This window comes from Ovis aries, chromosome 5 (assembly GCF_016772045.2).
Source record: "Ovis aries strain OAR_USU_Benz2616 breed Rambouillet chromosome 5, ARS-UI_Ramb_v3.0, whole genome shotgun sequence".
In the NCBI taxonomy this organism is placed as follows: domain Eukaryota; kingdom Metazoa; phylum Chordata; class Mammalia; order Artiodactyla; family Bovidae; genus Ovis; species Ovis aries.
In genome coordinates this window covers 65,322,565-65,339,427 of record NC_056058.1, presented here as the reverse complement: position 1 = coordinate 65,339,427, position 16,863 = coordinate 65,322,565, and the positions used below count along the sequence as shown (strand labels likewise).

Sequence of the window (16,863 nt, the reverse complement as noted above, 5' to 3'; positions counted from 1 at the left end):
CATGAGCCTACATGGAGGGGCCATGTGTAGGTGATCTGGCTTACAGAGGTTCTGGCTCACAGTCAGCATCAATTGCCCACACATATAAGCACACCTCCAGATGGCTACAGTCCCAACTGTAGAATCAACACCTGTCATGGAGGCTTCTCAGCTAAAGCCCTAGACATCAGAGGCCAGACTGAAGTTCCCACTGAGGTCTACCCCTCAGATGCCCCAAATAACTACATTTATAGCAGCTTGCTCCTTTTCCTCACACTCAATCTCTGCTACTCCCCTCCTTTCAGTATTCCTGATTGGATAGGTAGAGAGCCTGGGATATAGGACCTTTTGTGGGTAAGGAGCTGTACTGAGTGGGGGAGTCACCGGGACCACTTTTGAGTCTTACTTTCTGAACCTGTAGAATATGGAGTTTGACCCAATGATATATATGGTCTACTGTAGCTCATATAATTTCTAATTAAGGGATCCTCCCATATTGTCAGTCAGAATGAGAGAGACTGAGTCACTTTCTCCTCTGAAAGTGTATGTGTTTGTGTGTGCTCCCACTATATTTAGAGGAAAATCCAAGATGCTCAATGCCAGGAAATATTTCTAATGCACTGTTGTTATTTTTTTTAATCTTTAACCTTAATGCATTCCATTATTTAATGAATAATTATTCTCTTATTTATTGTTATGCAGCAAACCACCCCAAAACTTAGTGGCTGAATATAAGAACAATCATTTATTTTGCTCAGGGCTCTGCCATTTCCTTCTCCAGGGGATCTTCCTGACCCAGGGATTGAACAATGGTCTCCTGCATTGCAAGCAAATTCTTGACCAGCTGACCCACCAGGGAAGCCTTGCTTCCCTACCTTCTGTTAAATTGAGGGTTTTGTTAGTTTGTTTACTTTCCTACCTTAAGCCTATGACTCCAGGCCTTGGTAGATAAGATGCCCTGGAGAGGGAAATGGCAACTCACTCCAGTATTCTTGCCTGGGACATCCCATGGATAGAGGAGCCTAGTGGGCTACAGTCCAAAGGGTGGCAAAGAGTTGGACACAACTAAGCATGCCAGGCCTTAAAATCTGTCTAGGGCACAGAAAGGAAAGGCACCAATTGTTATATGGAAGGAAATGAAAAATCTGTTTCCACGTTCACTTCACATGCTATCCGAGCTGTCTGAAAAGTAGGCCCACAGATTTTAGACCTGTTTTGTAACAGAGACCTTCCTGCATTAGTGGAAATGTTTTCTGTCTGCTCTGGTGAGGATGGCTCGCTTCCCTGATGGCTCAGAATGTAGTCTGCCTGCCGAGCGGGAGACCTTGGTTCAATCCCTGGGTTGGGAAGATCCCCTGGAGAAGGGAATGGCAATCCACTCCAGTATTCTTGCCTGGAAAATCCTATGGACAGAGGAACCTGGCAGGATACAGTCCATGGGGTTGCAAAAAGTTGGACATAACTAAGCGGCTTCAATTTCCTTCTTTTCTTTCTTTCTGGTGAGGATGGTGGCTACTCACTCCATGTAGCTATTAACTTATGTGAAATGTAGCTCACATGACTCAGGAACTGAATTTTTCCTGTGACTTAATTTTAATACCATATGGGACAATGCAATTTGAGACAAAGTATTTACAAAGCCATTCTGAGGTTAGAGATTCTAACTAGTGACACAAACAGTCCAAGTGACCTGAAACTTCATATTTACTGCTGTGTCTCTTTCTTGTTGCTATTGTCTACTCTCTCAGTTGTGTCCGACTCTTTTGTGACCCCATGGACTGCATCCCACCAGGCTCCTCTGTCCGTGAGATTTTCTGGGCAAGATTATGGCAGTGAGTTGCCATTTCCTCCTCCAGGGGATCTTCCTGACCTAGGGATCGAACTCACATATCCGTATCTCCTGCATTGCAACTGAATTCTTTACCACCAAGCCACTGGGGAAGCTCTGAGTAACCTTTCTTCAGTGGAAGGATTGGTCTCTGAGTTCACAGTGGTGAACTGATCCCTCTTGGGATTCAGAACTTCTCTCCTATGATTGCTTAATGTCTCAGTAAGAGTGGAGAGATCCCCATAATGTGGTTGCAATTTCTGATTTCTGAGAGTCATTCAGAGTTCACAGCTGCATGACCAAAAAAGAACTAAAAATTCCTTCTGTGAGCAGCTCTATGTGATGGAAGAAGACAGAAATCCAGAGAGATTTTTCTGACATTCTTTTTCTCAATTCTAGAATCACAAATAAAGTGAATTTTGAGTGTATAAAGGTGATAATAAGTGGGAAAGGTCAGACATATTATCCAAACAATAAGTTAATGTTGCACAGTGCTTTGTTTATAATTGGAACTCAAGTTTCCCAGTTTGACCTCCCAAGAGTATCTATAATTTGCATCCTGTTGAACTTGACTAGCATCAGCGCCTGCTTGCCTCTTTCCCCACCCACTCCTCTCTCCAGAGGCCTGGCCTCTCACCACTAGAAAGAACTAAAGTATCTGAGGTGACCCGCATTTAACATCCCTGCATTCAGGCTTCAGTCACAGCGCTATCTCTGCTTTCAACACCATTCAAAAGGTCCTTCTCTACCCTTTAAGCCTCAACCTAAAGAGCCTTCCAGGGCCTTCCACCTTCGACTAATTTCTTCTTTCACACTCCCTTAAAAGTTCTGTCACTTAGGGGAACTTATTAAAATTTCACATGTTTTTTCTTCTTAGTAAATTATACTCTATTAAAGTACAGGATTTTCTTCATTATAATCTTTAATGACCAGAAAAACCACAGTGCTGCACAATGTGCTTAAGAAATACCAAATCCAACTGTAGCAAAAGCACCCAATAAATTGCACAAATTTGTAACAAGCTTGTTTTATAGCATTTTGCAGTAATTACAAGGACTAAACTCATCCTTGAGGATTTGCATTCTTGCAAAAGGTATAAAACACAGTACGTTTCAAATGAAATAGGACATGACAGAGCCATATCCCAGGACTTTCATGGAACAGAGTGGATTTTTGTCCTGCGTTTTTCTGCATTACAGTGTTCATGCCGCCTTAAAAATAAGACTGTGGTCATTTTTCAGCTTGATGAATTTGAGCTAATGGATGAAAAAGTAACCTCCAGAGACAGAGCCCTGAGAGACGGAAACACAGTGTTCTCAATATAAAAAGCCTTTCCAAGTTCTCAAGTGACACTGGCATCAGAGCTGAAGCAATTGCTATTCAGAATACATTCATTAACAATGTTAAGTGAAAGATACAACTAAAGCCAGTAATATCATTTTCTCCCATTTCCTGAGCAAATCTGTATGTGAACTAGGATGATTTCTCCTGCTTCTTGTCTATTTCACACTCCTGACTTGTGTAATTAAAATGTATCAGGTAGTTGATATACAGGAGGGAGTGTCTGCATTAAAAATACTTTTTCATAATCAAATTCAAGCACTCATCTCATTTATGGTCTGTCTACCTTAATAAATCAACTAATACTTCCTTTTAAAAGCCATATAAAGCTCTATTAACCCATCTTTACATACTAATTTAAAGTGACGGGCTATTCATAAATTTTTTGCATTCATTTATTCAACAAACATTCTATATATCTACCATATACTAAGCAAGTTGTTGAATGCTGTCACTATACAGGTGAATAGTTTAAGGTTACCGTCTCTGTAGGGGAAACAGGAAAGTTAAATAATGCAGTACCGCATGTCTTCCCACTGCAGGGTACCAGGTACAGCAAAAACAAGAGTTGTCAGGTTTATCTGGGAGGACTTCTGAGAAAATCTGAGAAATCAGAGAAAAGCTTAAAAAGAGCACTGTGTATGGAAGATTAAATATAGGTGTGATTTTCAAGCGAATTTCTGACCTTATGGGAGGGAAGTCCTGGCCCAGCTGCTTGATGAGTAGGACTGACTAAATGATTCTACCCTCCCAGGCCACAGCTGATGGGGCATCTCATGTGGTCCACGCATAATAAACAAGTACAGCATGATGTGTACGACCTGCTGAGCCAGTGCAGTTCCCTCTCTGCAATTTCAAGTGGGTAACAGGAGGAGACTAGGGTGGGGAGAAGTGGGAGCAGAAGGGGAAAGTCATTGCAGAGAAAAGGTCAAAGGCACACACATGTTGCAGATGCCAGGAAGCAGGAAACTGGGATAAACACAGGAGGTAACTGGTAGCTCCACAAAGGTAGAGGGATCCTGGCCTGCCAACAGAAGCAAATGTTACAGGGCAATATCAAGGCCACATGGTCCAGTAAAATCAGAGGATGGGTATCCCCAACACTGCCGTTGATTCCTAAGAGTACTCTGGGTCCCATGGCTGTGAGACCCACCCACGCACCAGGAAAGCCCCTGTCCTGTTCCCTCTGCAAGTATATCCTCACTCCCCTCTGCTTGAGTTACTTTGACTGGGTCATGGCTCCTCAACCCTTCTCCAAACAGATGATGTGTCAGTGTTCTGAGTTATGGAGCTCACTGCCCATTCGCTCTGGCTTTTACTGTTTTACACTGTGTCCAATTTACAAGTATTAGAATGCCTTCCTCTGACCCTCAGTGGATCTTTATCTTACTTTAGGGTAAATAAATCATGTTTTAGACATTGCACTGAACAAATTCAATTTGTCTTCATGAAAAATAGCACTTGGAAAATGGGCAGCATAGTCTACTGATTAAGAGTGCAGGCTCAAAAGCCAGACTCCTGTGACCCAATTTCAGCTTCAGCGCTCACTGACTGTGTGACCTTGGATAAGTTATTGCACTTCTTGGAACCTCCTCGTCCCCATTTGTAAAATATGCATGATAGTAGTGTCTACCTCATAGGAATTTTTATTAAGATTATACAGGAACATTACAAAGTAAGTTCTGCTTTAGTTTTTATTAAACAAATGGACATTCTCTCAATCATAGATACAATGGTTTGGATTTTGTAATTTTAATAAGTGGAAAAAGAAAGAGAAGTCAGAGGATCTGTTAAACACTAGTATAGCTAGCTATAATTTATCTAGGACATATTGTGTGCCCAGCATGGACCAGGTACTTGACATCCATCATCTCACATGTGGTCTGTATAAAACACTCACATGTGTTTGACAATTAACAAACACACATTGAAAGCCGACTGCATACCAGGCACTGGTCCATGGCTATAAATATGAATAGAATACAACCCCTGCTCCTGAGGAGTTCCCAGTATGGTTGAGATGCTAAAGCTGGGTCAGGCAACTTCATTATCTACTTTGGTTCAATCAGCTGCAAGATGAGGATGTTTGAAGAAGTGGCTCAAGGTACCTATTTCATCTAATAATGATTTCACACTCACTGGAAATCAAACATTTTAAGCTTTGCCACTAATAAGCACTTGTGCTAAATGACACTGTAGACAATCAGTACTGCAGTATTTTGGGAGGTCTTTGAGGCCAAGTTGTTTGGATTGAGCTGCTGGAATACACTGGTAGAAGCAGCAGCCCTCTACAGAGACAGATCTCACATGGTCAAGGCCAAGCTCAAAAGACAAAACTGTAGTGTTCAAACAAGAAGATGCCTTGCAGTCCTAAAGGATACCTAGTTCACTGCATTCGTTTCTGTACTGAGCGCCAGAAGGAAAAGATGATGTAGTTCATAGCCCACCAGGCGTCCCATTCCTTGACACTCATGCTAGGGATTTCTGCACTGCCCACAATGCATCACAGAGATGAATAAACCATATTCCAGACTAAGACTGTTTGGATTCAAACCTCTCCTCTGCCACTTTTTAGCTACGTGATCCCAAATCAAGTTACTGAGCTTCTCTCCCCCCTGTGAAGTTGGTATCATAATACCAATCCACATAAAGATTAAGTTAGATATTTATAAGTTGCAATGGCAGAGAGCCTGATGCAAAATAAGCCTTCAATAAATGATGATGATAATGGTAAACACTAACAGAAGGCATTTACTTTGGAACAAGCTCCTTTTCTAAGCACTTCACATTTATCACCTCATTCACTCTTCACAACAATCATATAAACAGGTAGGTATTGCTATTACTCCCAATATATGGCAGTACAGAAAGGTTGAAAAATTTGTCAAAGTAGCAGAACTCAGATGTGAACATAGAGCATCTTTGTGCTGAGACAGCCCCTAACTACTGCCCTGAGTGGGGTTCTCCTATGATTTTCTGTTTCCAACACAAAATCTTCCTACAGGTCAGGTGCTAACTCAGAGTCTACACACCAGCCTATGACACAGATAGCATTATTCAGTTTGCATTAAATGTTTATATAAACATAACAAGGGACTATAACAAAAGGTAGAAGCAATGAAGGGAGAGGTCATTGGCTGTAGGATAAAGAGAACTGAGTTAAGGCCTGCACACACATAACTATCAGGAACTACTCCACACGGGAAAAGTCAGTGGATATCTTGGATGGGAAGCAAATTTGTGATCTGATGACACAAGGCGGGTAACAAAGGTAATGAACAACTTCAGCAGCTTCAGAGCTGTGTTGGAAAGCCAGGTCATTGCAGCAATTAGCTAGAGGAGGTGGACATGAATGAGCGGCTGAACTGAACTGAACTGAACCGACTGTATGTTGTGGTATAAAGGGGTAGGCTTTGAAGTCAAGCACCAGTTCTTTGACTACTAGCTGTTTCCTTTAGAAAGCCACTCAACTTCTGTGAGCCTTGGGTTTTATTTTACTAAAATGGAGATTGTAATACCCAATTTGGAGGGTTGTTTGGAAAATTAAACAAGATAATTTTTTAAACTGCCAAGCAGTGACCAGCGCATATTAAGCACATGCTTAATAAATAATACTAATTTCTTTGTAAAGCAGTGTGATAAACTACGAGAGGTGAACCTATGGGTCTTTACAACAAAGGGAAATTAAACATTCCTCCAAGCAGGGGAAACACTGGAAAAGTGTAGGAGACTGTAATTCTATCTTGATTAATAATGAACAGCAGAGTAATCTGCTAAAAGCAGAGAAAAAAATTCATTTTTATTCTGATTTACATCTGGGACAAATAAAACTTGGTTGGATGCTTGTCCAGATTGTTATAATGGAAGGACTCTTTCAGCATAACCCTTGGGGACAGCATAGAATGCAAATCTGACAGCATAGAAAATTCTGGATGCCCGATATTGGATAAACTGCCAAGTCCTCAGAAACATTTGCAGATGACATCACTCTTGGTTTGTCATTACTCAGAGGGTTTGATTAAGGTGTAAACATTTTCAAATCACAAATTACTAAACATTCCAGGTGTACCAAATAATCAGTCTTTCCTCTTGACAATCGTCCAGAATCCTCACAGAAATTGCTTCACTCTTATCGTATTGGATTTCCTGTGTTCATACACTCCACACTCACCAATGTAACACTGGTGAACGCCTCATTCTTTTTCAAGATATTCACTGTCAGTAAATTATTATTTGTGGAATAGAATTATAATTCTAAAGGGATATGCATTATACCGTGATTTATAGAGAATACGTTTTTACCATCCAGGGAAAGACCAATTTTCTGACACTTCAGCTCTATTTGCTGAAAAGCATTACTGTTACAAAATTACCCATTATGACTAACAATAGCATTATTCTCACCTCAGTAAGTACTTGGTTTGGTAAATCTTTAAGAACTCTCAACTTTGGCAATCAATTTAGTTAACTACAGGAAATAGCCTATTTTATATAGATTATTACCTTAATATCATATTGGTCCCCAAACTCACATAACATTCATAGTGAATTGTCACTCAATATACATTTACATAGACATCTCACTGTTGAGTCTGCCAGATAAAACATACTTGAGAAGCCAGCTTTGTATAATATCACAGTTATCTAGGTTTGAGTTCATATTCTCCACCACATTCACCCTCTAATCTTTCAGGTTCCATACATTAACTTCACGTCAAACTATGTCAATATAACAAAAACAGCCCCAAACAGGGAATGAGAGGGATACATGAGTCTCAGCTAAATTTCAGTGGAAAGATAATGAATTCAACCTTGTTATTATTGTCCCACCATCCAACCATCTCACTATCAAGAACCTGGAGTATTCCAGAATTATCTTTCAATCCCTCAACAACTCATATCCAAACAGTAGGTGAGGCTGAGGTATGTCACTTTCATCTTTTAACGTCTTTTGAAAATTTATTCTTCATTCTACTGCCCTAGCTTCAGTCTTCTATTTTATACTACAATATAGAATTTTTCTACTTTAAAGTTTTTGAAATATGAAATAAAAACATCACAGAACATGCATATTGACAAATGACAACTATGGACCCTTGGACTTAAGGGCAGATTCATGACACATTTTAGAGCCTTAAACTCTGAGGCACTTTCTCCATTATACTGCATCCTTACATGAGCAGTGTCTAGACCACAACTTGGATCATACCTCCCTCTCTGTCTCACCTAAAACACTTCTCTGTTTTTTTTTTTTATATAAAGTAAGTTCAAAAAAATATTTACAGATTCTAATTCAGAAGTAGAACCTAATGTGCTCCAATATTCTAGAACATACTTTCTTAGACCTCTACAGTACATTGGAAATTGACCTGTATCGTCTTTGAAACTTAAAACTGCAATTCAGAAGCTTAATTTGCTGGTGCTTACTGCAAATACTAAAAAGTGAACCATTCTCCATCGCTAAAACATCTATAAATAACATATGCTGGAAAGCGTGTGGAGAAAAGAGAACCCTTTTACACTGTGGGCAAGGATGTAAGTTGGTGCAGCCACTACAGAAAGTCCCTCAAAAACTAAAAATAGAGTTACCACAAGATCCTGAAATCCCACTCCTAGACAGAAACATAATTTAAAAAGATACATGCACCTTCATATACAGAGCAGCATATCCACAATAGGCAAGACATGAAAACCACCAAAATGTCCATCAAAAGATGAACAGAAAAAGAAGATGTGGTAAAAATACACAATGGAATACTACCCAACCATAAAAAGAACGAAATGCCTTTTGTAGCAACACAAATGTACTTAGAAATTATCGCATTAGGTAAATCAGAAGGAGAAAGACAAATATCATACAATGTCGCTTATATGCGGAATCTAAAATATGAAGCAAATGGACTTATCTGAAATAGGAACAGACTCACAGACAGAGAACAGACTTGTGGTTGCCTGGAGGGAGATAGGAGTGGGATGGTCTGGGAGTCGGGGATTGGCAGAAACAAACTATGACATGTAAAATAGATAAACAACAAGGTCCTATTGTATAGCACAGGGAACTAGATTCAACATGTTATGATAAACCATAATGGAAAAGAATGTGAAAAAGAAAGCATACGTATGCATAACTCAATCATGTTGCTATATAGCAGAAATTAACACAGCATTGTAAATCAGCTATATTCCGATTTTAAAAGTGAGCCCTTCTGATGCACTAACACTGGTTTATGTAATCCTCATGAGTCAAGTGCCCATAGCCCGTCTCATGAGTGATGAACAAAGGCCCACAGAAAAGAGATGCCACCCCTGCTATTATCAAAGTTCACGCTGCCTGGGAGACACATGTAAACATTTTATCTGGAGTGATCAGTGAAATAATAAATACATAAATGGAGCTGCAGGAGCATCAGGGAGGGGTTGTACCAGGCAGAAAATGGAGAAAAGCAGCCCAAGGAGAAGAAATGGGCTGAGCAAAGGCAAGAAGGCCTACCTGTGCCCAGGTGTGAGGGATTAAAAATAATCTCTACAACTCAGGAAAGACAAATACCCACTATTCTATTCTGGATTTCCACATGAAAACCTTACTTTTAATTATGTTACGGTTACATTTTCTTATCACACAGGAGATCTTTTATATTGCCAACATAATTGCTTACTTTTGACATTACCAGAGGAAAAGAAAGCATTTTTAGGACTATGCTCTCACTAATGCAAGAATTTATTTATACTGTTATAATCTTTACAAAAGCTCTAGGGAAATACCTCAGAATAGCTCCAAAAATCTTTTTGCCAAGATTTTCTTTTCATTTGAACTTCAACAAGCAAATGTCCAATCTGCTGCATGGCCCTAAGTACCAAGATCAATAATTTCTTCAAGGAAGTGTAAACACAAATTCTTTAAAAAAAAAAAAAAAAGTAAAATAGCTATACTCCTCTGATTCTATTCCTAAAAATCGAGGAAATGCTCCATTAACTACCAGGTGTAAATAGATACTGAAAATTCTTTAATGTTCTCCAAAGGCTAATTGAACACTGATGTTTCAACCTTTACCTCATGAAAACTTTCTTAATTACTACTAAAATAAAATAATAAAAAATTAAAAAAAACAAAACACAAACTTATCCTTCTCCCTACATTATTTACTCAAATTATTTATAAGTTACAGGCTATAGAAACACAGTTATCAAAATGTAGGGAAAGCTCACATGATTGCAAAAGAAGAGAAACATCCCACAATTGGATTACCAGCCTCTGAACAGTTGAGATTTAAAAGAAGTCAATCCTCACATGTAATCTGAGCAGCAATGCTTTTCTTTCCCTGCCCCCATCAAAACCACTGCTTGTAGGTTATTTTTAATTTTACTACCATCACTTTCCACATTCTTTTTTCTTCCCCATGCTTTCCCTTCCCCCTAAAAGAGCTAAAGAAAACTGTATGGTCTTACTTACAATTGTGAAGTTCATGACTTTGAGAATCCAGATGGTCATGGCCAAGTTCACCAGTATTAAAATCATCAGGAGTAGGACAAAGAAATACAAGCATCTTTTCCGCCAGCCATAAATCCCCACTTTGTATACCTGCGGCCCCTCAGAGCTGGGCATGGTGCCCCGGTGATGGGTGTACTGTTCCTGAGGCATCTGAAATAAATGAGCCAAGAGAGAAGCACTCACATTAAACTGTGAGAAGAAAGAGGAGGGAAAAAAGAACAGGAAAAAATCAACTTGAAGAGATATGGCTGACTGCTGTCCATATGTTTCTGCCTTCCTGACAAATCTAAAATCGGTATCCTCTGGACAAAAGTGGCTCCTCTGGATTCAGGCACGAGCCCTCTCTTTTCATGTAGCCATCTCTCATCATGCGCTCTGAGACATCCACATACATATTGCGGGTGTAGAGGGACCTATAGGAATCCACTTTCTAAATGATTCTTAGAATTCCATCTTTATGAGGGAGATACTCAAAGTATCCAGGGTAAAATTGAGAATTCACCCGCAAAAGTAAATAACCTCAACAGTTCACTGTGTTGGGATGCTACTGATACTTGGGCTTCCCTGGTGGCTAAGAGAGTCAAGAATCCGCCTGCAATGTGGGAGACCCCTGGGTTCGATCCCTGGGTCAGGAAGATCCCCTGGAGAAGGAAATGGCAACCCACTCCAGTATTCTTGCCTGGAAATCCCATGGACAGAGGAGACTGATGGACTACAATCCATGGGGTCACTACGAGTCAGACATGACTGAGCGACTAACGTTATGCTACTGCTACTTAGGCAATTGATTTGGGGTAAAATGATCTCTGGAAGGTCATTGGCAAAATCAGTCCATGGGGTTTGAAAAGAGTCAGACATGACTGAAGCGACCTAGCACAGTGGCAAAAGTAACAATTTTGATCCTGCCTTCCAGAGTTCAAAGAGGTGTTGATGTGCTCACTGGGTTCAGGAATCCTCCAAAAGTGATAGCCTGTGTTTAAATTTCTCCCTTGACAGAGATCTCACTACTCTTTCAAGTAGCCCTTAGGAGTTAGATGATTCTAATTCTTATCAACACATTTATTTAATAAATATAAAAGAGTCTGAAAGTCAAGCAAGGTATGAATATTCACTCCAGGAGCCTGCCTGCTAATGGGAAAAATGAACTAAACAGTGATTATAGCAGAGTGAGATACATTAGAAAAAAAATCTGTCAATATTAAGTAATATACCAATCCCCTTTAAAGTAAGGAAGGTTTCTTCAACCCCTGCTGTTGACACAAATTATCTTTATACTAGCACTACTAATTAGGAACCAACACAAATCTAAGTAAACATTACTTCTATAAAATTCTCCAACCAAAACAAATTTTAAAATTAAATACAAAATTGCTAATGCATATCGTTCAAAATGGAAAATAACTGCCTACTGAGAATGATGATCTGCAAAACTACACAGCATATTGTGGTAGCAAGAGCTTTAGCACAGCATCTGCTGAGCACAGCATCCTACTCTGCCATTAACCATGTGACACAGCCCTACTGCCTTTCTCCATTCAAATGGCTGCACAACTTTGATTTTGGTGTGTTTACTTCATTTGCTCTCATGTAGGCATAATGTATTCCCTAGGAATAAGACCTTTCTCCACTTATTTCATCTGCAGTTCAGTTCAGTCGCTCAGTCAAGTCCGACTCTTTGCGACACCATGAATGGCAGCACGCCAGGCCTCCCTGTCCATCACCAACTCCCAGAGTTCACTCAAACTCATGTCCATTGAGTCAGTGATGCCATCCAGCCATCTCATCCTTGGTCGTCCCCTTCTCCTCCTGCCCTCAATCCCTCCCAGCATCAGAGTCTTTTCCAATGAGTCAACTCTTCCCATGAGGTGGCCAAAGTACTGGAGTTTCAGCTTTAGCATCATTCCTTCCAAAGAACACCCAGGGCTGATTTCCTTTAGAATGGACTGGTTGGATCTCCTTGCAGTCCAAGGGACTCTCAAGAGTCTTCGCCAACACCACAGTTCAAAAGCATCAATTCTTCGGCGCTCAGCTTTCTTCACAGTCCAACTCTCACATCTATACATGACCACTGGAAAAAACATAACCTTGACTAGATGGACCTTTGTTGGCAAAGTAATGTCTCTGCCTTTGAATATGCTATCTAGGTTGGTCATAACTTTTCTTCCAAGGAGTAAGCGTCTTTTAATTTCATGGCTGCATTCACCATCTGCAGTGATTTTGGAGCCCCCAAAATAAAGTCTGACACTGTTTCCACTGTTTCTCCATCTATTTCCCATGAAGTGATGGGACCAGATGCCATGATCTTAGTTTTTTCAATGTTGAGCTTTAGGCCAAATTTTTCACTCTCCTTTTCACTTTCATCAAGTGGCTTTTTAGTTCCTCTTCACTTTCTGCCATAAGAGTGGTGTCCATCTGCATATCTGAGGTTATTGATATTTCCCCCGGCAATCTTGATTCCAGCTTGTGCTTCGTCCAGCCCAGCGTTTTTCATGATGTACTCTGCATAGAAGTTAAATAAGCAGGGTGACAATATATAGCCTTGACATACTCCTTTTCCTATTTGGAACCAGTCTGTTATTCCATGTCCAGTTCTAACTGTTGCTTGCTGACCTGCATATAGGTTTCTCAAGAAGCAGGTGAGATGCTCTGGTATTCCCATTTCTTTCAGAATTTTCCACAGTTTATTGTGATCCACACAATCAAAGGCTATGGCATAGTCAATAAAACAGAAATAGATGTTTTTCTGGAACTCTCTGGCTTTTTCCATGATCCAGCAGATGTTGTCAATTTGATCTCTGGTTCCTCTGCCTTTTCTAAAACCAGCTTGAACATCTGGTATTTATACCCCTCGTCCAAGGCAAGGATCAGCGGCTGCACTTTCCTGCAGCAGCCATGAAGAGATATCCACGTCCAAGGTAACAGAAAGCTAAGTAAGATGGTAGGTGTTGCGAGAGGGCATCAGAGGGCAGACACACTGAAAACATAATCACAGAAAACTAGTCAATCTAATCACACTAGGACCATAGCCTTGTCTAACTCAACAAAATTAAACCATGTCCTGTGGGGCAACCCAAGACAGACGTGTCATGGTGGAGAGGTCTGAAAGAATGTGGTCCACTGGAGAAGGCAATGGCAAACCACTTCAGTATTCTTCCCTTGAGAATCCCATGAACAGTATGAAAAGGCAAAATGATAGGATACTGGTATTTATCCAGTAAATACCAGAGGAACTCCCCAGGTTGGTAGGTGCCCAATATGCTACTGCAGATCAGTGGAGAAATAATTCCAGAAAGAATGAAGGGATGGAGCCAAAGCAAAAATAATACCTAGCTGTGGATGTGACTTGTGATAGAAGCAAGGTCCAATGCTCTAAAGAGCAATATTGCATAGGAACCTGGAATGTTAGGTCCATGAATCAAGGAAAATTGGAAGTGGTCAAACAGGAGATGGAAAGAGTGAACGTCGACATTCTAGGAATCAGCAAACTAAAATGGACTGGAATGGGTGAATTTAACTCAGATGACCATTATATCTACTACTGTAGGCAGGAATCCCTTAGAAGAAATGGAATAGCCATCATGGTCAACAAAAGAGTCCGAAATGCAGTAGTTGGATGCAATCTCAAAAACAACAGAATGATCTCTGTTCATTTCCAAGGCAAACCATTCAATATCACAGTAATCCAAGTCTATGCCACTACCAGTAATGCTGAAGAAGGTGAAGTTGAACGGTTCTATGAAGACCTACAAAACCTTTTAGAACTAACACCCAAAAAAGATGTCCTTTTCATTCTAGGGGACTGGAATGCAAGAGTAGGAAGTCAAGAAACACCTGGAGTAACAGGCAAATTTGGTCTTGGAATATGGAATGAAGCAGGGCAAAGGCTAATAGAGTTTTGCCAAAAGAATGCACTGGTCATAGCAAACACCCTCTTCCAACAACACAAGAGAAGACTCTACACATGGACATCACCAGATGGTCAACACTGAAATCAGATTGATTATAATCAGATTGATTTTCATCTTAGTCAATAGCAATTACATTAGTGATAAGTGTGCCAAGGTGAGCATGGTGACAGACAAACTGTAGACCCTAAAATCATATCCTTGGTTATGAGGTCATCTTCTGGATGGTTCAGAATATAATTACTGTATGGTTTTTAGCTAATCACTGAAATGCACACATGGAATCTAAAAATCCCCCAGAGAACTCATGGCCTTTATACACCAGTGGAATTCCATTTGAAAAGCCAAATTAATTCTTACTTAAGGTCTATTCAAATGTTCAGTGAAGACCTACACACATTTATGCCATTCTGAATACTTACCTAGTACCAAAATCAGGCTCTAATACGAGTATACGTTTAAATCCATGTGTGTAGAATGAATAAGTGAAAAATAAATGAATGCATGAATGATGAACAAATGCTGAATGTTTTTCCACCTATTATAAAATCTACTGCCATCTGGGGTTGTACAAAAGTCCAAGCCAAATACAGGAGAAAGTTCTCACTTGTATCCTTGCAAATTTCCATTTCTGGCTCCCAAAGCCCTTAATTCCCAACCAAGCAGTGAGTATCACATTATGAAAGTATCTCGATGGTATTATTGAGCCCCTTATAATTCTGCAAGTCAGGGGTATTTAAAACAACATGGGAACACAGCAATGTCATCTCTCACTGACCTTTTCACACACCAAGATCAATGAGAAGGGAAGAAAATGTCTTATAAGTCTGAAGGAAATTAGACCTTTTTTTCCCAAGGAATCATATTCCACAAATTAAACAAAATCTTAGAATCCTATTTGCAAGATCCTTTGATTCTAATCAACTAGTTGTATATATCAGCTAACTTAACACTAGAGAAGCTGACCCATTTGTATGTGGCTCCAGGGTTTGTGAGGGGTGGGAGGCAAGGACAAAAATAGCTGTTTTTGACTCTTGTAGGTGTGAAGAACAATGAGAAATTCTTGAAAAACCAGTGTACAGAAGCTAGCAAATACTGCCACCACTCCTCGTGCCTTTTCTCTAACATTTGGCTCCAGCAATTGAGGGCATTACGTAACTTAGCTATCAAATGGAAATGAATAGTCAATAAATATTTATGGAGCTGTGGATATGGACATCACACATGTGATTTTTTTTTCTCATACACAGATTATTCGAACTTGACAGGTGCAATGATTATCTCCACTTAGGGTTCACAACCTGATGCCCATCAGAAGCACCTGTGGTGCTTTTAAATCACCTACACTCAGGTTAACAAAATAATAATCACAAGGGTAAGACCCAGGCATTAGAATTTTTTAAAGTTCCCCAGATAATCCTTAAGTGTAGACAAGGTTACATACCACTGACCTACAATAATGTTTCAGCCTGGATTAACCAGAAAAACCCCAAACAAACTTTTAACAGATACAAAATCAAATTATGAGTGCGACAATGGAATTGGAAAGCTCCCCAGGTCATTCCAGGCATTTGGGACAATTTATCTAAAAAATGCCCCTTTTGTTTGTTTGTTTTTTATTAAGCCAGATGCCTTCTTTGCTGCCGCTGCTTGTTGTATTTTTTTAATTAATTAGTTTGGAATATAGTTTATTTACAATGTTGTATTAGTTTCAATTGTATAGCAAAGTGAATCAGTTGCAAATTTTTTTTCCATAATGCTACTATTTCAAGGTAAAAATATCTTAAAGTCTAGCATATGAAACAGCAGAGCTCCTCTGCTTAAAGGAAGAGTGAGGACTTAGCCACCCTTGAAGCACTTTTGCAGAACCTTTGGACTCCCAGAAATCACTAACTTTGCCCCAGTGTGAACTGACCAGCTGAGGAGCTAAAAGTCAGCAAGCCGAAGCAGTGACCCTTCAAACCACACAGGAGTTAGTAGCTGAGAGGGGATCAGAACCTAATTCTCTGATACACGGTGTAGGGACAGATTATGCGTGTCATGAGGACTCCTGGATCTGAATCATATTACCAGCCTACCTTAAGGAGTCACATAAAACAAAATAATAATAATAATAATTCCAGTCTGCAATTTAAGGAAGGAGGGAGGGAAGGAGAAAAGGAGGGAGAAAGGGACCTATCTTGTACAAATGATTATAACGTATATGTGGAATCTAAAAAAGTTGGTGCAGATGAACTTATTTACAGAACAGAAATTGTATTATGGATGTAGAAAACAAACTTATGGTTACCAAGGGGGAAAAGGGGAGAGGGAGAAACTTG

The 16,863-nt window shown here is 39.9% G+C and overlaps 1 protein-coding gene across 5 annotated transcripts in view; it reads right to left on the bottom strand.

The window, feature by feature from the left end:
• The window catches only part of SGCD (sarcoglycan delta), a 1,058,523-nt gene that overhangs the window by 399,347 nt on the left and 642,313 nt on the right, over positions 1 to 16,863 (bottom strand). For all 5 annotated transcript variants that reach the window (XM_060415950.1, XM_042250671.2, XM_060415951.1 and 2 more), the window contains one exon: positions 10,599 to 10,787. In XM_060415950.1, the coding sequence (XP_060271933.1) occupies positions 10,599 to 10,787 (189 nt within the window). The remainder of the gene's footprint in view (positions 1 to 10,598; positions 10,788 to 16,863) is intronic.